At 47.0% G+C, this 23167-nt stretch overlaps 1 protein-coding gene across 4 annotated transcripts in view; it reads right to left on the bottom strand.

Annotated features, from left to right (window-relative positions):
* Window positions 1-23167, bottom strand: part of LOC147636629 (stromal processing peptidase, chloroplastic-like) — a 118901-nt gene that overhangs the window by 13805 nt on the left and 81929 nt on the right. For all 4 annotated transcript variants that reach the window (XM_086800075.1, XM_086800072.1, XM_086800076.1 and 1 more), the window contains exons 20-23: window positions 19164-19302; window positions 18961-19081; window positions 18802-18882; window positions 18588-18689 (exon numbers count right to left, since the gene is read on the bottom strand). In XM_086800075.1, coding sequence (XP_086656201.1) covers window positions 18588-18689; window positions 18802-18882; window positions 18961-19081; window positions 19164-19302 — 443 coding nt within the window. The remainder of the gene's footprint in view (window positions 1-18587; window positions 18690-18801; window positions 18883-18960; window positions 19082-19163; window positions 19303-23167) is intronic.

Here is a 23167-nt window from a genome sequence, read left to right on the forward strand (position 1 = left end):
TTATTGGGAGTATTTAATGAATACAATGCTCCAAGGGTTCCAAGAACCAGATGATGTCCATGTACATATGAAAACAGTACCAAACAAATATGCTCAAAGTCGAAACTTGATGTAGAAGCTTGAAGCAGTACGACCACTAGTGTGGTCCAATCTCTACGGTCCTGTGCTTTCACTGGAATCCGCGGAGAGCGCCTCACTGGTGTTCCGAGACCACGCACAAACAGGCGCTCTCGTACTAACGCCTGGCTCTCCCGATCTCAGCACCTTTGGACCGAGGTTCTCCAATAGAGCTTGGACAACCCGGCACCGAACGGGTGTTGGCCGAGTGGGATGAATCCCTTATCAGATTTAAACATAAAATACTTTACTTAAATCTGAAATTCACTTACTTGTAGATAGTTGATAGAAAACCAATACTCGTGGTATGATGAAGCTACCCAAGAGATGCGAAGTCCCTTGATGAAGACTCAGTCGCCTCGTGGTGAACCACCAAGGCAAGTACCACCGCAAGAAAACCACAGCCGCCTGCTGTGAGAGAGGAAGCATCCACTTGCAACGGAGGAGATGCCTGGTTGCAGTGTGGAGGAGCTCAAGCAAAGTCGCCTGAGGGTAGTGTTCTACTGGCTGGAGCACAAGTGCACAGCCATAGCAGCCTGTAGGGGCATGCGTAGCTTGGAGAGGTGCAGCCGGTAGTGGATGGGCAGCCTGCAGGCGGTAGAGGATGGGGAACCTGCAAGTACTATCGCCTGGGAGAGTAGCCGCCTGTAGGAAGGAAGATGAAAGGGAAGAACACACGCAGCTGCCTGCAAGAAGGACAGGCAGCGCAGTCAGAGGGTATGCTGTCGCCTGTAGGAGCAGAGGCAGCACGCTGTAGTTAGGAACAGCCGCCTCTGTGCTACTGTAGTGGCCTGACTGCAGTGTACAGCCGCCTGGTTATGACCTGAAGATGAGATGGCCTCGCAGCCGGCTGTAGCAGAGCAGAAACGTAGGTGGCAGCCGCCTCTGTGCAAGAAGCGTAGCCTGAAACGTGTGCAGCCGTCAGCAATGTTGGAGGAGATGGCCCCTATTGAGAGCATGCGCCTGTTGTATGCAGTAGCACAGCTCCCTTTGAACAAGGTTCAGCCGTCAACAGCAAAACGATGCAAGCGTAGGGTGATGGAGGCGCACGAATTCCCCTTCCTTTTAAAGGTGATCGTGAAGCTTTTCTTATTAAGGATGGAGAGGGAGTAATCAATAAGTGCTGGCTGGCTCCCCACGCTTGCATGTGGGCGGCCAGCTCTAAGGGGGTGTGGGTAGGTGACCATGCCCACCCCCACTCTCACTTAAAGTGGGGCTCCCCACCTTGGCCCCTAAGTGGGTGCCCAAAGGGGGTGCCCACTTTTAAATAAATGTGAACACCTAACCTTATAAAATAAAAGGTTAGAAATAAAATAATAAAAACAACATGTGCAACATACTTACCACCTGTTCACATGCACTAAAGCTCGTCAGAATACAGAGCAGACTTCACGACTCACTGGCAGGCGTCCCCGCTCAGTAAGTAACACGTCAAACAGGCAAACACAAAAATACAAGTCATGTGAAAACAGTTTCAAGCATGCAAAATATGTGTGCATGTGCAAATAGTAACATGGACATATCTCCCGTTCATGGAACAAGTACAAAATATCTGTCGGCACAAAACTGGCACGACATAAAACATAAAAACCTGGTCTTCCTATGGAGTGACAGTCCCATAGGTAAGACACAGTTCCAAGCACGAGTCTCCCTATGGTGTGACAGTCCCATAGGCAAAACACGGCACGAATACTGGCTCTTCCATGGCGTGACAATCCCATGGGTCGAACACAGTCCAGGTCATACACGGGTGGCACTGGTCTAGCTCCCGTCCATACGACACCATCCTGCTAACACACGGGTGGCACCAGTCTGGCTCCCGTCCATGTCAGCAAAATACTGGCCTCTTCACACGAGACACTGGCCTGGCCTCAAGTGAACGAGACGCAAAAACTGGAGATGGACCAAATGGTCGGCCAATTGGTGACATCCCCCCGGGCTTCTAAAGAGTTGACCTCAACTGAAAAGCCTCAAGATATGCCTGCAACAATTGTGGATAATCTGCAAAATAATCCTCATTTACCCACTTGGCATCAATAGGCAAATAATTCTTAAACTTCACAAGGTATCTCCTGGAAAGCTTTCCGGCAGGTAGCTTTCTCTCCTTGTGAAAAACAATCTGTTCTGGCTGGAGGATCTCCTCAAGCTCTTCAATCTCTGGCGGATCTTCTGTGACAGGCTCATCAGGATCTGGCCCCACATATTTCCGAAATAGACTCACATGAAAAGCATTGTGAATCTTCCAATGATTAGGTAAAGCAAGTCTGTAGGACACTTCATTGATCTTATGAATCACCTTGAAGGGTCCATAGTAGCGAGGAGAAAGCTTAGGATATGATCCTTCTCGTCCTGGCCTCTTCCGAAGCCGAGCCTTCTCAAATTTCAGCAATACTGTTGGAAATAAGTGCACACTAGGTGTACTATTTCTCTAGTCTAGTTTCAGTTGAGTCTTTGTGTCTTGAGTCTAGTGCCATGTGGCACCTCTATATTTATCCCATAAGTCAGTCTACTCAATCTTGTACTTCTCACCTATATATTGTAGGTGTCACATCAATGAAAGTATCAATCTTGTGTCTTGTCTACACTCATCTCAAGGTATGTCTAAGCTTTGTGTTTCCTTTTAGTCTTGCTCTCATTTCAGTTTCAGTTTTAGCTTTGTCTTTCCCCCATTTTTCCTACATGGTATCAGAGCAGGTTTATCCTGGCTCCCTTCAACCCACCATAGCCTCAGCTCACCGACTATCTACTCGCTGCTCTTGCTTTTCACAGTCGCTTAGTTCAGAACAGGCCGCCGCCTTTGCTGTTGGCCGTCCAAATGCATGCCACAGCGAAGCTCGCTTCTGCGCCGTCTCTCTCCTCTTCATCTCCTTCACCTTCCATGTCTCGTTCTTCTTCTGTCTCTCTGCCTCGCTTCGCAGGCTTGAAAACCTACCCTGTTTCTACACAATGCCATATTCTGCTTCTTCTTTCTCTGCGCGTCGTTTCAGCCATGGCCCTGTTTAGCCCTCAATTCCTGTGTATATGTGCCCCTCTCTCTCTCTCTCTCTCTCTCCCTCTCTTTCTGTCTCAGTTTCGAACATTCTCTTTCTTATGCACTGCGCACCGGCCTCCCCCTCATCAATCGCTCTTCAACCAGCTCATCTTCGCCTGGCCTTCGCCTCATTTGGGACCGTGCGGAATCTACTCTTCCCAATTCAGTCCTCTCCTCGTTGCCATGGTGGGATACACGCTCACGACAGCCGCCTTGCCGCAGAAGCCAGAGTGGCTAGAAGCTTTGCTTTCCGAGAAGTTCTTTGCAGCTTGCGCTAACGATCACCTTCATCTGAAGAAAAATAAGAGGAATATCTTCTGCATGGATTGCAGCGTGGGCATCTGCCAACACTGCCTTCCAAACCACCCACCGCCTCCACACCGCCTTCTGCAGATCCGCCGCTACGTATACCACGATGTCATCAGATTGCACGATATACAGAAGCTCTGTGGCCTCCTTGCAGCTTGGGTCTTCGCCTACCTCATCAGAACCTACATGGTAAGTCAATGTCGGATCTGTTCTCATCTCTGCTGCCATGTTAGGGTTTGCAATCATCTGCATCCATGCCACTCTCTTCTTCATCAACATGTGGGTTAGCTGTCCATTGGACCAGCCAGACCTACAGCAGCAAATTTAAAGCAGAAATCAAGTGTCTGTCTACTCTCTAAAAAATTAAAAATAAAATAAAAATAAAAATCTCAATACTGAATTTCATTTACTTCTCTATCTTGTACGGGATTAGACACTGCCAAATCTGGTAAGACCTTCCCATCTCTCTCATAATTATCTATGTTTTTCATACCATCTACCACCATTGATCACCAATGATGTAGATCATGGGATAATATCATGTTTATTTGTCTACATAGACTTATCTTGTTCCTATCCAAGAGGCACCCTTGCATTACCCACTCTAGCAGGAGGATTGCCCTTGAGGAGGGATTATCAATCAAGGTCCATCTCTCTATCTATCTACAATCAGTCAGTCTCTCTGTCTATGTGTCTACCATGTGTGTCTATCCTGTCACATGTCTTTGACACTCTATCTATCAGTCTATATGCCTCTCTTTTGTGGATTAGCTACCCACATTCTCTTGGCATTTTTCTGTCTATGTTCCCATTTATCTTCTATTTGTCAGTCTCTCTCATGTCTATCTGAAAGTCTCTCTCTCTGTGGGACCACTCTACTGGCTGATTGTCTCTCTCTCTCTCTGTCTATGATCCACTCTTGTCCCTACCCTTGTGGACCCATATGAGGATATCACTTGAGGAGGGGTGTCTCAGGATCTTTTGTCTCTTATGTCTTGTCTCTCAGTCTATCAGTCTTTATGTCTGTCTTCTAGTTTTGTCCATCTTGTCTTCTAGCTTGTCTCTCAATCCTTGTCTAGTCTCACTATCTTGGTCTTATCTTTTGTCATGTCATAGTCTTGTCTTTTGTCTTCCTCCTAGTGTCCACTTAAGGAGGGTGTTGGAAATAAGAGCACACTAGGTGTACTATTTCTCTAGTCTAGTTTCAGTTGAGTCTTTGTGTCTTGAGTCTAGTGCCATGTGGCACCTCTATATTTATCCCATAAGTCAGTCTACTCAATCTTGTACTTCTCACCTATATATTGTAGGTGTCACATCAATGAAAGTATCAATCTTGTGTCTTGTCTACACTCATCTCAAGGTATGTCTAAGCTTTGTGTTTCCTTTTAGTCTTGCTCTCATTTCAGTTTCAGTTTTAGCTTTGTCTTTCCCCCATTTTTCCTACAAATACCCAATCACCTTCTTTGACTTCCATGTCCCTTCTATGCTTGTCAGCAGCCATTTTATGCTTATCCTGAGATCTTGCAATGGCTGTGCGCACCTGACCAAAGGCAACATCCAAGTCACGAACATATTCATCAGCTGCAAAAATCTCATCCTTAGTACGAAGGATGGGTGGCAAGACCACTCTGCCATAAATAATCTCAAACGGAGCCTTTCCTGTGGAAGCATGGATCGTATTGTTGTAGGCAAACTCAACAAGTGGAAGATACTTCTCCCATGCACTCTTTTGATCTGCCACATAACATTTCAACAAATCCAACACAGCTGAATTTGCAGCTTCACTTTGGCCATCCGTTTGAGGATGATAAGCTGATGAAAACTCAAGCTTAGTACCCATATTATCAAATAAAGCCCTCCAAAATAGGCTTGTAGTCCTGGGATCTCTATCCCCAACAATGGATTTAGACATACCATGATGCTTGAAAATATTAGCAAGAAAAAGCTTTACCATATGATCAGCTTTAATGGTTTTCTTGACGGGCAAGAAATGAGCTTGCTTGCTAAACCTGTCCACAATAGTCCAAATAGCATCATTCCCATGCTGGGATCTAGGCAAATCCATAATAAAATCCATCGTGATACTTTCCCAAGGTTGCGAGGGAATAGGCAATGGCTGAAGCAAACCTGGAGGCTTTTGCCTGTCAAATTTCACCTTTTGGCAAGTGATACATGCACGCACATAAGCCTCAATGTCTTTACGCATGCTCGGCCAAAAGAAATATCTTTGAATCATGCGTGTAGTAGGCATAATACCTCTATGACCAGCATATGGTGGAGCGTGACATTCGTCCATAACCTTTGGACACAAATCCTTCACCACACATAGGCAATCATCCTTCATGAGATAACCCTCGTTGATAACATAAGAGGCATGTGAATGACCAGCCATCAAATCAGTCCATATATGGCAAAAATCAGCATCCAAATGATACAAATCTCTCATAGCAGATAAGTCTCCATGAGAGGCCACTGAGACTGCTGCAACATAAGGCCTCCTAGATAGTGCATCGGCCACCACATTTTTCTTTCCTGGAGTATGCACAATCTGAAAATGAAACATGGAAAGAAAATTTGCCATTCTCATCTCCTTCTCTGAAAGCTTGGTTTGAGATAGAAAGTATCTCAAGCTTTGATGATCTGTCTTGACTACAAATTCAGCCCCAAGAAGGTAATGTTTCCATATCTTTAAAGCGTGAATTACAGCCAAGAGCTCTTTCTCATAGATATCCATATGAAGCTCAGTATCATGCAAACGACGGCTCTCGTATGCAACTGCATGCCCTTCTTGATTTAGGACAGCTCCTATGCAATCACCACAAGCATCACATTCAACCACGAATGACTTGTGCAAGTCAGGAACAATCAATATTGAGCTGCAAGAAAGCATCCTGTTCCTTTGAAGTCCATTTGAAAGCAGTTTTCTTCTTCGTGAGATCATGTAGAGGAGTGGCAATCATAGCAAAATGCCTTATGAAACGCCTGCAGTGCGAACATAATCCCAGAAAACTACGTACTTGATGTACGTTTTGCAATTCGGGCCAATTGCGAATGGTCTCTATCTTTGCAGGATCCATTGTAACTCCATCCTTGGATACAATATGTCCCATCTAATGAATCTCTGAAAGGAAAAACTCACTTTTCTTGGCATTGACGAAAAGTTTATGCTTCCGCAACTCTTCGAACACTGTGACCAAATGAGTTCTGTGTTCCTGCTCATTCTTGGAGAAAACCAAGATATCATCAAAGAAGACTCCTGTAAACTTGTGATGGGGTCGGAATATCCTATCCATCATACGATTAAAAGTAGCAGGAGCATTGGTGAGACCAAAAGGCATTACCAAGAATTCATATAATCCGAAGGCTGTCCTGAATGCAGTCTTATGGACATCTTGTGGCACCACGCGTATCTGGTGATAACCACTCTTCAAATCAAGTCTGCTAAAGCAAGCTGAGCCATCAAGCTTATCCAAGATATCATCAATTCGCGGAATTGGGAATCTGTTCTTGATGGTAAGCTTGTTCAAAGCTCTATAGTCCACACACATACGGAATGATCCGTCCTTCTTTTAAACAAGAAGCACAGGAGAGCAGTAAGGTGAGGAACTGGGTTGAACCAAACCTTTCTCTAAAAGCTCGTTTACTTACTTCATGATTTCTTCTTGTTGTGCAGCACTCACTCGGTATGCCGGTTTGTTAGGTGGAGAACTACCTGGCACAAGATCTATGCGGTGATCTTCGGGCCTTTGGGGAGGTAATTCACCTGGCAATGAGTCAGCAAAACAGTCGTTGAATGCATTAAGAAAATTCAGCCTATCATTAGACATAGCATCCACATTTTGATGATTTGGCACAAGACTATCACACACAAAAACCAAGTACGCTGAAGGACTCTTTTTCATTGCTTTATTAATTTGGATGTGTGATACAACTGGGATAGAATCCCCTTCTTTGCTAGCATCAATAAAATGCATGCGGCCTTTATGCATAAAAGAAATCATATTAGACTTGTAGTCTTTGCGGGGCTCAAGCCTATGGTGCCACGGCTTCCCAACAATACATCACATCCATTCAGTGGAGCAACTAGGAAATGCTCATTATCAAGGTAGCCCTGGATATGAATGTGCAACTTCCCTATCAAAGGGGTAACCTGTACCTCTTTGCCAATAAATGCAGCTTCAGTTTCACTCTGAGGTCCCATGTTTTCAACCTCAATACCCAATGCAGCTGCCATTTGCATAGAGATGAAATTGTCAGTTGCACAGTCATCAAACATGAAGAGTACGGGCTAATCCTTGATTTGCCCCCAAGCCTTGCAAACCATACGCTCTTTTGCATCATGACCTGTATTTCCTTGCACATCAGGAACTGCATGTACATTAGCTTTGGTGTGCTTGTCCTCGTGCTTTGATTTGCGATCTGGGCATTGTCGGAACATGTGGTCTTTGCTACCACAAGAAAAGCATTTTCCATCCTTAGCATATTGCTCTCTTTGCTCCGGGGTTAAGCCGAATTTGTTCTTTCTTGGGCCCTGTTTGTTATTTTCAGCTTTACCACCCTTGTAAGGCTCCCGGAAGTTCTTTTTAGGTGGCTGTCCACCCTTTTGCTGATTTGGGACAGCCTTGTCTTTCCCCTTGGAACCTGCTTGATCCTGCTTAATCTTGAGCACCAATTGCTCCGTAGCAAGAGCAGAAGCTGTGAGTTGTTGCAACGTACGGGTGCAATTCAATACCCGATCGATATGCTAGTTGCAGTCCAGAACGAAACTTCCTCTTTCTTTCATCCTCAGTGATTTGCATGAAGGGAGTCACTTCCAGCAACACTTTCCAGAATTTGTTAACATACTGTTGCACACTTTCATTATCTCTTTGTTCCAGCCTATCCCACTTTTGAGTGAGAGTTTGCTCCGCATTGGGTGGCAAGAACTGAGCATAAAATCTATCTTTGAATTCCTTCCAAGTGGAGATGGGATCCTTGGTGATCTTTTCAGTGATCCACCAATGGGCAGCAGTCCCTTTCAAAAACATGCTAGCATGGCGCACCTTTGACTTTTCTGTAAAGTCCTCATCGCTAAAAGCAATGTCGAACTGTGCCACAAACGCTAACACCTTAGAAGCATCATGTTCACCATGAAAAGCATCAAATTTGACAGATTTGTCACCTGCTTTGAGTTCCTTGAGCTTCCTGGCATGAGGCTCATGGTCTTCTCTTTTTCTTTTGCCCTTATCCAACGGGGCAGCCCTGTCTGCATGGGCTCCATGGGCCGTCATAGAAGTTTCTTGGGGCACGGTGGCATGTGCTCCACGAACTCGAAACTCAGATGCATGTGACTTACCTGCATATGGCATTGTCTCTCCATGAGACAACTCAGAAGGCAAAATTTTTCTAGAAGTAGACCTGTCACCATGAGATACATGTCTAGCATGCATGTGACTTTCATGCCCTCCATGAGCACTGGCATACATATATCTATCAGGCTTTGTGCCTTGTGGAGAGGATGCATGTCGAGAGGTGACAGTCACCTCTTCCTTTAGCATAAAAGATTTCAGCCTTTGAGATGCGGGATCTCCATGCTTCAAACAAGGTGGATTTCTGAATTTCAGCTCTCCGTCATCCCCCTCTTTGATATCACCTTTGCGAAGGAGATAGGCAAGTGCCAACTCCCTTGGTTTCTTGCCCACTTCACGAGCCATTGATTCAAAAGTTACATCTACCATAGCATCAGCCTTCCTGGCTTCAATAGCACTTTGTAGATGGGGATCTTCATGCAAAAACTTAAACTCTTGCTCTTGAGCCTGCAAAAGTTTTCTCATATGTTCCATTTCAGCCCTCATAGCATCAGGCTCTTGTTCAAGCATAACTGTCTTTCCTGGAGACAGTTGACCCTTTGATTCACTATCAATAATCCTTTCAAGGGGCTTGTGCCTACCACGCAGGGCATCAGACCCACGAGAAGCACTAGATGGACCCCTCGAATTTGGCACTTCCAAAGGGTTGCCTTGGCTGTCCATTGTGTTTTAAGTTTGCTAAAAGCGGGATGTCCAGTACACAGGTTCGTTTCCCCACTAGGAAGAGGGAAACAACCGTGCTCTGATACCAATGAAACCGATCCCGTCAAGTGGGAAGACTCCGTTGGACACCCACACGCTTAATAGCACAACTTTAAAACCACAAATTTGAAATGGACAACTTAATACAACTTGAAATTTAAATGAAATGAAATGGAAAGATGGACACCAGTTGGGCCGGAACGGGCCGACCCCCCCTCAATATATGATATATTTATTGGGAGTATTTAATGAATACAATGCTCCAAGGGTTCCAAGAACCAGATGATGTCCATGTACATATGAAAACAGTACCAAACAAATATGCTCGAAGTCGAACCTTGATGTAGAAGCTTGAAGCAGTACGACCACTAGTGTGGTCCAATCTCTACGGTCCTGTGCTTTCACTGGAATCCGCGGAGAGCGCCTCACTGGTGTTCCGAGACCACGCACAAACAGGCGCTCTCGTACTAACGCCTGGCTCTCCCGATCTCAGCACCTTTGGACCGAGGTTCTCCAATAGAGCTTGGACAACCCGGCACCGAACGGGTGTTGGCCGAGTGGGATGAATCCCTTATCAGATTTAAACATAAAATACTTTACTTAAATCTGAAATTCACTTACTTGTAGATAGTTGATAGAAAACCAATACTCGTGGTATGATGAAGCTACCCAGGAGATGCGAAGTCCCTTGATGAAGACTCAGTCGCCTCGTGGTGAACCACCAAGGCAAGTACCACCGCAAGAAAACCACAGCCGCCTGCTGTGAGAGAGGAAGCATCCACTTGCAAGGGAGGAGATGCCTGGTTGCAGTGTGGAGGAGCTCAAGCAAAGTGCCTGAGGGTAGTGTTCTACTGGCTGGAGCACAAGTGCACAGCCATAGCAGCTTGTAGGGGCATGCGTAGCTTGGAGAGGTGCAGCCGGTAGTGGATGGGCAGCCTGCAAGTACTATCGCCTGGGAGAGTAGCCGCCTGTAGGAAGCAAGATGAAAGGGAAGAACACACGCAGCTGCCTGCAAGAAGGACAGGCAACGCAGCCAGAGGGTATGCTGTCGCCTGTAGGAGCAGAGGCAGCACGCTGTAGTTAGGAACAGCCGCCTCTGTGCTGCTGTAGTGGCCTGACTGCAGTGTACAGCCGCCTGGTTATGACCTGAAGAGGAGATGGCCTAGCAGCCGGCTGTAGCAGAGCAGAAACGTAGGTGGCAGCCGCCTCTGTGCAAGAAGCATAGCCTGAAACGTGTGCAGCCGTCAGCAACGTTGGAGGAGATGGCCCCTATTGAGAGCATGCGCCTGTGTAGCACAGCTCCCTTTGAACAAGGTTCAGCCGTCAACAGCAAAACGATGCAAGCGTAGGGTGATGGAGGCGCACGAATTCCCCTTCCTTTTAAAGGTGATCGTGAAGCTTTTCTTATTAAGGATGGAGAGGGAGTAATCAATAAGTGCTGGCTGGCTCCCCACGCTTGCATGTGGGCGGCCAGCTCTAAGGGGGTGTGGGTAGGTGACCATGCCCACCCCCACTCTCACTTAAAGTGGGGCTCCCCACCTTGGCCCCTAAGTGGGTGCCCAAAGGGGGTGCCCACTTTTAAATAAATGTGAACACCTAACCTTATAAAATAAAAGGTTAGAAATAAAATAATAAAAACAACATGTGCAACATACTTACCACCTGTTCACATGCACTAAAGCTCGTCAGAATACAGAGCAGACTTCACGACTCACTGGCAGGCGTCCCCGCTCAGTAAGTAACACGTCAAACAGGCAAACACAAAAATACAAGTCATGTGAAAACAGTTTCAAGCATGCAAAATATGTGTGCATGTGCAAATAGTAACATGGACATATCTCCCGTTCATGGAACAAGTACAAAATATCTGTCGGCACAAAACTGGCACGACATAAAACATAAGAACCTGGTCTTCCTATGGAGTGACAGTCCCATAGGTAAGACACAGTTCCAGGCACGAGTCTCCCTATGGTGTGACAGTCCCATAGGCAAAACACGGCACGAATACTGGCTCTTCCATGGCGTGACAATCCCATGGGTCGAACACAGTCCAGGTCATACACGGGTGGCACTGGTCTAGCTCCCGTCCATACGACACCATCCTGCTAACACACGGGTGGCACCAGTCTGGCTCCCGTCCATGTCAGCAAAATACTGGCCTCTTCACACGAGACACTGGCCTGGCCTCAAGTGAACGAGACGCAAAAACTGGAGATGGACCAAATGGTCGGCCAATTGGTGACAGGTTACACCGTCCTTGTGGATAGGAGTGATGGTGTTACTAGACCACGAAGGTGGGAAACCATGGAGGAGGACTATGTTAAACATGTGTGCTAGCTATGTGGCAAGGGTGTCGCATGCATGCGCAATGTGCTCTGCAAGTGACCCTTCATGGTCCCAGGCTCAGCAAAAGTTGCATCTATAGCCCCGGATCTTATTTTAAGAGGGAGGGAATGTCACGAATGTGACTAATCACCTTAACTAACTCCTAATCATTGTATTAAGTGAATAGACACTATGAAAGGGTGACAACACATCGTTACAATGAAAGGACCCATCTTTTCTAAAAGACAACTGTTCAAAGAGACATAACTATTCAATCAAAGGTGATGTCTCCACACAAGAGACATGCCCCTTCAATTATGCCCTTTCTGCCTTTATTTAAGAAAGGTTTTGGCATCAATGCAAACAAATACTTCTTTAATTTTTATTTTAAGTCTTAGTCATACTTAATTAAGTTATAAAGACTAACAGTAGTGTTCACAGTCATCATATAACGGCAAGTATGGTGACTGTCCATCTGACTGCGCATAGGTGGATGCCTTTGGAGGGAAGTAGAAAAAACCGTGATATGCACTAGTTTGCCTCCCACTATGTACATGTAGGTGGCCTCCTCATCTCTCCTGATTACTAAGAGAATCCTACCGAGATGTGGTCTAAATAGAGCTCCCCCTCCTGCACCCGTACTCCTCGACAAGTTGGTTAACCTTGATGTAGTGACTCCACTTCATACTAAGAGAATCCTGCCGAGATGTGGTCTAAATAGAGCTCCCCCTCCTGCACCCGTACTCCTCGACAAGTTGGTTAACCTTGATGTAGTGACTCCACTTCATACCCGGAAACCTGTGGCAATCATCTCTTGGAGCTCTGATGGGTCTCCATGTAAAAGATGATGTCACTCCCTGTAAAGGTCTCTGCAAAACCTCTCAGATTCGACCACAGAGTACTATAGCAGTTCAGAACCGCTATATGCAGCCCCGATGTGGTCTCACAGACCCCCCCCCCCTATTTCCTGTATCAGTCTGGCTTTCCTTTGCTATACTTGCAGTGGAGTGAGGTCATCCCCAATGTAGATCTTTGTACCCCTTAGGGCAGCCAGTTAGAAGGCCTGAGGGCATTGAGTGTCCTTGAACTTCAAGAGGAGAGTTCGTACTTGCCGGTTTCGAAAACAAACGTCCATGAAGGGAGTTCCTCCAACACCCATTTGCATTTGTCAGCTAATCTATGCTTCATCTTGCCTAGGGGAGGTCCCCAAGAGCCCCCCATGACGTACACATTGAGAGAGAGAGAGAGAGAGAGAGAGAAAGAAAGAAAGAAAGATTTTATTGTCGTCTTCCAAAAGACCGAACTCGACCTATAAAAAAAAACGGTATACCTGTATGGGGTATCCTCTATCATCCCAACAAAATGAAAAAGTACTGAACTAAAAAGCTGAATCTGGGTGTGCAATAAGTACAACGAGTGGGGGAGGGGATGGAGCTCTACTACTAGGAGAATGCAAAGCTATATGCATGGAGTATACAATCATGATATGCAACCTAGCTAGCTCCATCCTGTACCATACCATACTGGGGGTATAAAATGGTGTACATCAATGAAGGGGGTGTACACAGCTCCCTGAAGAACATGCCTGGGTCTGCTCTGAAGCGAGCAAGTCGCTCCGCACCGTCTCTGTGAAACTGAGCTCTGATCTCTGTCATCTCTCTCTGGCATAGACGTGGTGTCTGAAAGCCAGGTGTCCTTTGTCTCCTGCGGGCTCTGAGTGTCTCTGCTCTCTAGAGAGTAATTCCCTGCCGTGTAGGGGCTGGGAGTGGGATGGATCTCTGAAAAAATGTAGTAATCTGTGTCTGTCGTCCCCCCTCTGGAGCTGTCAAAGCCTGTAATGATGTCTCTCTGTGATGCTGTATGTCTAGAATGAATCTCCCCAGTATGCGCTGGTCTGCTGCCTCAAAGATCTGGCGTAGGGAATATGGCTCTCTGAATAAAATGGGATATCTCTCTCTGAAGCTATATATGCTCTGCATCTGCATACATAATGCTCCTCACTCTCCACCTCTTCTCTGCACAATCTGCATACCCTCTCCTCTCTCGGGGGATCCGTGCTGCTCTGCCAGTCTAGATCTCCAATCGATGTGATGAAACTCTACGCTGACCAATAGCCACTCGGGAGCCGTGTGGTAACAAGCCCTCCATGTATCTAGGCCTCTCTATAAATCCATCATCAGTGATACTCATGAAGTGATCTCTGTAGTATAGCATCTTCGGTGGAAGAGGCTGTGTAGGCGATATCCATGTCTCTCGTGTATAGAGCTGCCATAGGTCCTGTCTCAATACTATGTTCCTCTCACTATGAGAGAGACGGATATGTGGTGCATCCCTATCATACCGGAATGGTGGTAGATGATCCATGTCTAGGCCATGCTGTGAGAACCAATGTGTGACCTGTGCATACCATGATCCTCTGTCTCCTGCCTCAGCCAGCTGTCTGGATGCCTAAAAAGCTCCGTATGACAATCTGTCCTGTGGCATCTCTCTGAATCTGTCTAGCAGGCATATAGTCTGGAATATGGCCTCTACCATCATAGAAGGCGCAACAAACTCTGCTCGGATAATGTCATGAGGTACTGACGGTTTGCTGCGTATCATGCGTGCCATCATGAGGGCCTGTGGTCTCTCTATCTGTGTCCACCAATGGGTAGCAAGGCCTGGCGCCCATACCGCTGCTCCATACATCAGTGCCGGTGTGACTAATGTGTCAAATAGCCACCCCTTCGTCCGGGGCTCCTGAAAATGCGCCTGGTGGCACTGTCTCTCTAGCATAGCCAATGCTGCATATCGCGTGTCAATCTAGCTTTGGCTGCTGAACCCATGGTGAAGCGTGTGGCTGCTAGAAGGTAACCCCTAGGTACACGTATGATGTCAGCTGACTCCTACCCTGTCTCGATGTATGAAAGACCATAACCTTGGTTTTCCCAAGGTTCACAGTAAGACCCCTCTGTGTGCAGAAATCATCGAGTGCATGTAGATGCTGCTGTAGACCTCCTAGAGACTCAGACACTAATACAATATCATCAGCATAAAGCATAATATGTACTGAGGTACCTGCTAAATCAACTCCATCTCCGCCTCCCCCTGTCATGAAGTCAGCCACCTCATCAATGTATAACCCAAATAGCGTGGGGGAAAGTGGGCATCCTTGGTTCACACCAATGGTGCTAGCAATAGTCTCGCACATACCTCCTAGACATCTGACTCGCCCAAAAACCTGCTCATATAATGCATAGATGCCCCATGTCATATATCTGCTCGTATCCCAAGAGACTGCTGGCGCTGAAAGAGCCTCTCTCGTGGTACTGTGTCAAATGCCTTGCAGAAATCCACAAAGCAGCAATAGAGCTTTCTCTTCCTCACTCTAGCCTGATCAATCATACATCTCAAAGTGAATACATGGTCAGTGGTAGAGAAAGCTCTCCTGAAGCCTGCCTGCCCCGATGAGCGTAAACCTGCTCGCTCAACATATAAGCTAAGCTCTTGCTCCAACACTGCACCATAGAGTTTGGCCAACACGTGGCCAACCATAACCGTCCTGTAGTTGCTCGGATCGAGCATATCCCCTGTTTTGTGAATCGGCACAATGGTGTGCATCGTCCACTCCGCAGGCAAATCCTCTGCTAGTGCCCTGTTAAACAGGTGTACAAGAAAAGGAGCTAAAGAATCTACTGCACATATGAGATGCTCACCCTGCAGGCCCATATGGTCGGCGGCCCGTCCATGCTGTAGGCGGCGAATAGCTTCCTTTACCATCGAGTGGGTAAAGAAGCTAGCTGTGGTAGGTCGAGGCTCCTGTGGCTGAGGTATAGGTGGCTGCTGTGGGGCATGGTATAGGCCGTCTGCATATGTGTGCCATGTCTGTGGGTCTGCAAAATAGGTGTCGGTGTCTGGGGCTCTCTGAAGTGCCACCATGAGATAGGGCTATCTCTACTCATGAAGAAATGAAAGATCTCTAGCTCCTGTATCTCTGCGAAGGCCTGCCTTTTGCGGCGAGTAAGTCTCCTCATCTCTCTGCTCTGTGATGGCTCCCAAGGCTCTCTGTATGCGGAGCCGTGAGTATAGGGCTCTGCACTCGTCATCATACCATCTGTTCTGGGGCATAGTCCCAGATCTTGCAGGCTCTCCTGAGTGGACACGATGTGGGAAGCTCTGTAATGCAGCCGTGTGTAGGAGTGATGCCAGCTGCGCTGTAATGGTATCCATAGGTGCCACGGGATCAATGAGTAGGAGCCCATCCTCTACTCTGCCAGTGTATATGTCTGCCATGTCATGTGTGAAGTAGATGGTAGTGTGTGGCGTCCGTATGTGGTGATACCGGTGATCCGGCTAGTGAAAATGCCAAGTATGTATGATCTGCCCCAATAGGACGAGGGGGAATGGAGAATGAGGTGACAAGCTGTGATGCCTCCAAAGACCCCATAATGTAGTCTACCACCGTGCCTCCGGTTCATGTATGACCCCCATGTGGGAAGCATGTCATCCCTCTTGATCCCGGCCACTGTAGCATCCCGTTATAAATAAAGAGACGATGCCTGGCTCCCAACTCTAGTAAGTGGTCCCCATAATGTCCTCTGTCTGGTCCAATGTCCTCTGATGCCCGACTAGCCCCTATCTCCTCTGGATCCACAGGGTGGAGGATCTCCATGTCATCATAGTCATACACCTCACATTGTCTGCTCTGTGTGTGGGCACCCGTAAGAAATACTTCCCCTAGTGTAGAATAATGCATAATCTCCTATGACAGACAAGTGTATGGCGAGGCTCCTGTCCCCTCCTCCTGTGGCATGTCCTCTGTAATGACATAAGAGGATCCTGATGGAGGAAAGTAAGATAGGGCTATGTATATAACCCTGTCCTGTGAGAGCTGTAAGCTAATCCACATGTATCTGGCCTCTGGATCCTGTGCTACCACTCTCAGTCTCCCCTGTAGCTCCCGTCTGAATAGAACTGCTACTCCCCCCAACCCTCTCGAGGTACCCTGGCGTGTGGTCCTCCTGTATAACTCCCACTGGAATCCCTCTAGTCGAGGTAGCCCTCTCTCTGGGCTCTGATGTGTCTCTGTCAAAAGTATGATGTCTCTCCCCACCATAACATGCTTCAGTCGTCCAGGCTGCACCCATAGTGAACCATTACAGTTCCATACTGCCATGTGTATCTCTGTCAGTGGCCTGGTCTGTGTCCCATAGGCCCCAAACCGCTAATCCATGGGCCGGCCATCAATGATGACCCGACCATCTCGGTAGAAGGCCTTCTTGCCTCCTCTCCTCGCGTGTAAGACTCGTGGCATGCAAGCTCTCCTATGCTCAAGCTGCATCCTCGTGAGATCATCATCCAAGAAAATAGGAGCTCCCTCTAAACCTCGTAGTATAACCCTCTTCCTCATGAAGGTGACCCTCTCCGTCTCTCCTGCAAACTGTAGGATGAGGGCTCGCTTGCGTGTTGAGTCTTTCCCGGCTCTCCATGCTTTGGTGAAGGGGAGAGGGTCCTCTTCCCTGTAGCCTAGCTTCATGCATAGAAGCTGTCCATCTTTCTCGGGAGTGGAGTTGGGTGTCTCGGCTATACCTGTGACTCGAATGTTGAGGCGGCGGGCATGCCTCATCTTCTCCTCCTCAATGGTGGTGTGAATGATTTGATGTTCTTCCCTTTGAGTCTCCTCCCTCACTTCTTTGCGGATGTTCTTCTTCACCACCTCAACCCATCCTGTCTGCTTGGCTTTGAGTTTTCCCTCCATGTCCTTTGTGATCTCCGTGGAGATCTCTTCTTTGATGGCCGTGAGAGTGTTCTCGTTGATCTCCCCTTCTTCCTTCTCGGTGTTCTTAACGGCTACCAGTTCCACTTTCAATGCACTCACCTCCTCCTTGAGTGCCGTGTTATCTTGTTCAAGGTCCGTGACCCGTGCTTCGAGGGCCATGATGTGCCGGTGTAGTTTGTTTTCCACCTCATTGAGGTTGGAATCGGATGTCTTCTTGTTCTCCTTGATTAGTGCCTTCATTGCCCCACAGTACTAGACATTCGTGGCTCAAAAGACCTCTATCTGTGCTCACCATGCCCTCTCATAAAACCAACACATTAAAAAAACTCACACCCTCCTGAATATACCAGACCAACCTAAACATGGTATATCCCACACCACCCTCCTACTCCTTGTTCTCTGTCCAAGATACCACCAATGCCATATGTAACCTCAAGGAACAGCTCCAAACTTATACAGGCTACAAAAACCTAAGCGCCCATCTTTGAAAAGCTCTTTGATGAAGCTGTCAGAATGCCACATCATCGTTCTCATTCATAACAAAAGACACTCTATGAATCAACAAAAATTATGGCACTATCATGGCCGGCAAGGCATGATGAGTTGCACTGGAGAAAACCTGACTTGATTGGACAGAGATAAGAGGAGTGGAAGCTAGAGGTTAGGCCTTCACGTGATCATCATGACTTCACCCTCAGCACTTCATCTTGCCATGTAAGAGCCTCGATCAAAAGCGCATCCCAACAGAAATTTGCAGCCTTCACTACCCTCCAAACTCTCAAGAGGAGAAATAAGTACATTTTATTGAATTGTAATATATTTTATAAGTGATAGGCAGCATCACATCAGCGGCTGAGCTCGGGCACCCACCATGAGAGTCGAAATTGTATTTAAAAAATCTTACAATTACTGCAAGGTAAACTTCCTGACCAACTAATTACCATGCTCAGTATTGCACAGTTTACAAACACTGAAAACTGTTGAGAAGCAAAATTACCTTCCTACTCACAGATGATGCCTGCAAGTGCGTAAGCAAGCCCAACCAGTAGGAATTATCCTTAGAATCAGACTCATGTCTCATCATCAGTGTCCTTTTGGCCTGCACCACATGTATTGTGCCACTACAGTTAGCACAATGAGCAACTCCACGGAATTTTATACCTGAACTCTGGTAACTAAAGAACATAACAAGGAGTGCAGAAGATACAAACCCTGTCCAGCTCACGTTGGTTGATTCTACTACCATGGAGACCCTTCAGTACACTAAGTGATGCCTCCACTGCTTTATTTATCTGCAACCAAAACTCACAAGTTATAAGTCTGAATTTTTCAAGTAAGAACAGAGCAAATCACAAAGATCATACACTTACCTTGGCTGGAGTAGAAGTAACTGAAATGACAAACCAGCCTCCTTTCATCCTATCAAATGAGCTCATCTCAAATGACACATCATATGTCAGACCCAATGCGTCTCGTACTGTTGTGAAAAGGCTGCCAACACCAAATTAGAATCAGAACAAGCATGTGTAATCTGTCTGAAGACAATGCTCAGCGTTCAACTTTACCGGCTTACCGAGCATTGATTATCTCAGTCAAGAGTGTCATAGCCACAGAACTGTACAAAGCATGACGTTTGCGCCTCCAACAAAGAAGTCCATTATTATCCCTAATCACTTCAACACCTAGAGGAGCTAGCGCCAAAGCTTGTTCTTCTGCATGCGTATCAAGAAGACAATCAGTATAATGTAAGAGATGCTACATCACCTGTAAGAATCTGCCTCAAATTCTATTAGGCTACCCTTTCTTTTATTGGACTTCTTAAACTTGCCCGGACCTTGTGTAAACTTAGGCTTACCCTTCAGCTTCATAGTATCAAAAATTAGAGTGCGTAGGCAGCAGATCTCGAGGACGTATTCTCAAGTGAAGATGGGGGACGAATCTTATAGTGTTAAACTTAAAAGATATATGCATGTGTTCATTGTTACGTAGTATATAATTTTAGAAATGGAAATTTGATTACTTTGGTACTAAGCATATGAGACACGGTAAAAAAAAAGACGCCTCCATGCATATATAAGTGTAGGTGAGTTGGCGATTATTCCTCCTGAATAAATCTAAAATAATAGAAAATGGGACAAATGTTTTCAATAAATTCCCTAAAATGACCAAAATTGGGCGAATAGTTTCTAAAACCCTTCAAAACGGCCAAAATTTGGGCGAATGTTTTAAGATACCAAGCAAATTGTTTTGCAAAAAAACCCCACAAATAGCCAATTGGCGAAGATTAGCCCCTATTTTTTTCCTTGATATGAGATCTATTTTCTGGAACTTTGATTTGAGCACTTCGGTACGGAGCATATGAGATGTGTTTTTGGCCTTGAACATTAATAGTTATGAATGTGGGAATAAATAGGTGATAGGTGGCTGTGTAAAGTAGCACCTAATAACTTAGTATTCTAGGTTTAAATAAAGCGATTTAGTGTGTGTCCAACAAATAGTGTATGGGTTCTTTTGTGTGTAGGAATCTCTTAAGAGGATCATATGTAAGCAATGATGTATATAGGTGACACCTCTTAGGGACACTTGGTATCATAGTTTGACATGTGGCATATGTTGTGGCAGCATATGTATACACCTTGTAAAGGGGAATCTTATAATGTTATGAGTATGCCTAATCTATTAAGATTATCTTGTGCCCTCTTACTTAATCACTCTTGTTAAACCCTTGGGATTAACTCCTCGCCCCAACATTTGGTATCAAAGCCATCCCGCCAGCTGCTTCTCTCCGCTTTCTGCCACCACCACACAGACAACCGCCACTTATTTACGCAGAACTACTAGCCAGTGAGCTATTATAATGTTATGAGTATGCCTAATCTTTAAAGATTATCTCATGCCCTCTTGCTTAATCATTCTTGTTAAACCCTTGTGATTAACTCCTAGTCCCAACATTTGGCATCAAAGACATCACGCAACAGTTGCTTCTCTGCTAGTTTTCGCTGCCACCCAATAGCCAACCGCCACTTGTTTATGCAGAGCTACTAGCCAGTGAGCCACCGCTGCCAAGCCAGAAGAATGGCGCCGCCCACCTTGCCGGCATCACTACTCCATAGAGAACAACCGCCACCTAGCCATCCAATGTTTCCGCCCATGCTCGCCAACGCCACTAGCATCAGCAATCTACCATTTTTTGGGTTTTCCTTTGCAAAGCGCGACCGTCAAAAAGGGACATTTCACACTGGCACTCCATTCAGCATCTTGTCAACAAAGGTCAAGGCATTCATGTCAAAGAGGTACTTTGTTTGGGTTTTCTCTCGGAGATATTTTTTGGATTAGGCATCCGTAGGCACTCCATAATTCAATGCAAATCTAGGCAATTTTGCATAAGTGGATCGCATCTTACATCCAGTCGAATCCGGGTGCCTTGAGTGTACAATCAAGTTCTTTTCCCGTACTTTCTCACAAGCATGACAGTGCACAAAAAGTTCCTATTCGGGGGGCTTGTCGGGGATGGGAAGGGGCGTTTTCTGTTTTCTTGCACATAAATCTCCTTTGGAAAATTACTGCGAGAACGGCACAAATAGGATTAGATATCTTTGGTTATACGCCCACATAGGCAAGATGGGTTTAATTAATCTTTGTGGAGCTGTATGTTGAATAGGTTTGTTAATAGCCAAAGACTTACTCGCCAGCGGTGTCAGATCGAGTCATGCAATTGAGCCATGTTGCATTGCGTACGGCCCAAGCCTTCTTTGTGCAGTGGCAGCAGGGCTTCGACCCGCTTCCAACCCACTAGCTCACGTCAGCCAACTACCAGAGCTAAACGCCGCCGCCGCCCGCACCAGGCTGGCAGAGTACAAGAGGATTTGGTTTTGTCAGAGAACCGTTTCGAGCATTTATCGCAAGACCCACCCGCCGGCGATGGGTCCCCTCCTGTCACTGCGAGCACTCCGGCCCCTTCGGTTTCACGACCGTTACCCCGCTGATACTCCTCTGGTTCTCAGTTTCCAATGAGACCAGCTGACCCCACTGAACACCCAGCGAGCCCCTCCAAGCATCCTCCCTCTCCAATGGATCACTCCTAGCTGCTCTTATCTCCCTCTTCTCCGCCCCCTCACCCCCCCCCCACCCCCCACCCCTCCTCTTCCTCCTCCATCCTCACCTCCGACACTTCCCGTAGCAGTCCCCTTTGCCCCACCCTCTTCCTCTAAGACTACACTGCCCCCTCCCTCCACCTCTCCAGAGCACTCTCGTCGCCCTCCTGCAACACCCGACCCGGAGCGAAGGCAGCCGGCGAGCTCCGTCCGTCACTTGATTTATCGATTCTCGGAGCCAATAGGGATGACCATCGCTGCTTCCCCAGTGAGAGCTCTCCCACCAGAGTCCCCAGGTGGGCCCCCCAGGATCTTGAGGTGTCTATGGATTACAGTTTCTTTCGATGTCTTCCGGTGGAAGGAAGAGAGATTTTTTAGGAGATAGTAGCTCCCATTCGGATTTGTGTGGTGTTTCATCCTTCCAGACCTTCTACGCTAGAGAGTGGCGCGATGATCTTCTCCTTTCCCTTGAGTGCAACCCCAAGAACGGAGTGGGATTGAGAGTCAGTGGCTGCCGCCATCCAGGGGCAAGCAATAGAGCTCTCCCACCATCTTCATGATCTACACATATCACTAAGGTGCTCACACACCTCTAGCCCCTGGCTAGGATGGAGCTTGGAGGCTCACGCCATAGAGATCACAATAGGGAGGTGGTGTCCTCTAACCTGGAGGTGTTGCTCTTTGTGTTCCTTCATATCTCAGTCGCAATACGCCCACCCCCCCTCCCCCCCCTTACAGATACCTCCATTGTGATCGATGGAGTTCAGAGTATGCCTACTCTCGTGCTTGGACAGAATGGCAACATATGGAGGACATGATCCAACACAGAATGGCCCCAGGATTATTCCCCATCAAAACCCACGCCTAAGACTCTTCGAGTGGAGGGTAGTTCCGCCTCCCACAAAGATTAATATGCAGATAGCCTCATGGAACATTCAGGGTTTAGGGGGGGGGCAATGCCTTCCGAGGCAAGCCATCCTCAGAGGAGAGCTTCACAGAGCTACAGTTGGGAGACCCATCGACATTCTTTTCCTCCAGGAGCACCACTTTTCCGAGGGGCATACCCGCCGTTGTGGGAAGATTTTACTAGGCAAGAGCCACACATTCTGATCTCCCTCTTTCGGCTCCTCGGGGACATAGGGAGGAGTTTGTATTTCTGTCAACAACAAGCAGCTCTTGCTGGCAATGACAAGCTCAGGTGTCGTAGTCTCTAGGCAAGCACATTGGGTTGCCATTATGATTGGAGAGGACTACATGGGCTTCCTCAGTGTTTATGCCCCGAATGCCACAACAAGTAGAGCCATCTTTTGGAGCATAGTCCGCCAAGCCCTTCCTCAAGCTGACTTTTGGTGCATGGGTGGAGACTTTAACTTGATTGAGTCAGCAAAGGACACACTCAAAGGAGGCACGGCAACAGTCTCAAGCGCAGCATACTCTCCATGGGAGGAGTTGATCCTGGCACTCAGGGGATAGGACCCTTGGC

The sequence above is a fragment of the Cibotium barometz genome, chromosome 7 (genome assembly GCF_041138505.1).
Source record: "Cibotium barometz isolate CiBa-2024 chromosome 7, ASM4113850v1, whole genome shotgun sequence".
Lineage (NCBI taxonomy): Eukaryota > Viridiplantae > Streptophyta > Polypodiopsida > Cyatheales > Cibotiaceae > Cibotium > Cibotium barometz.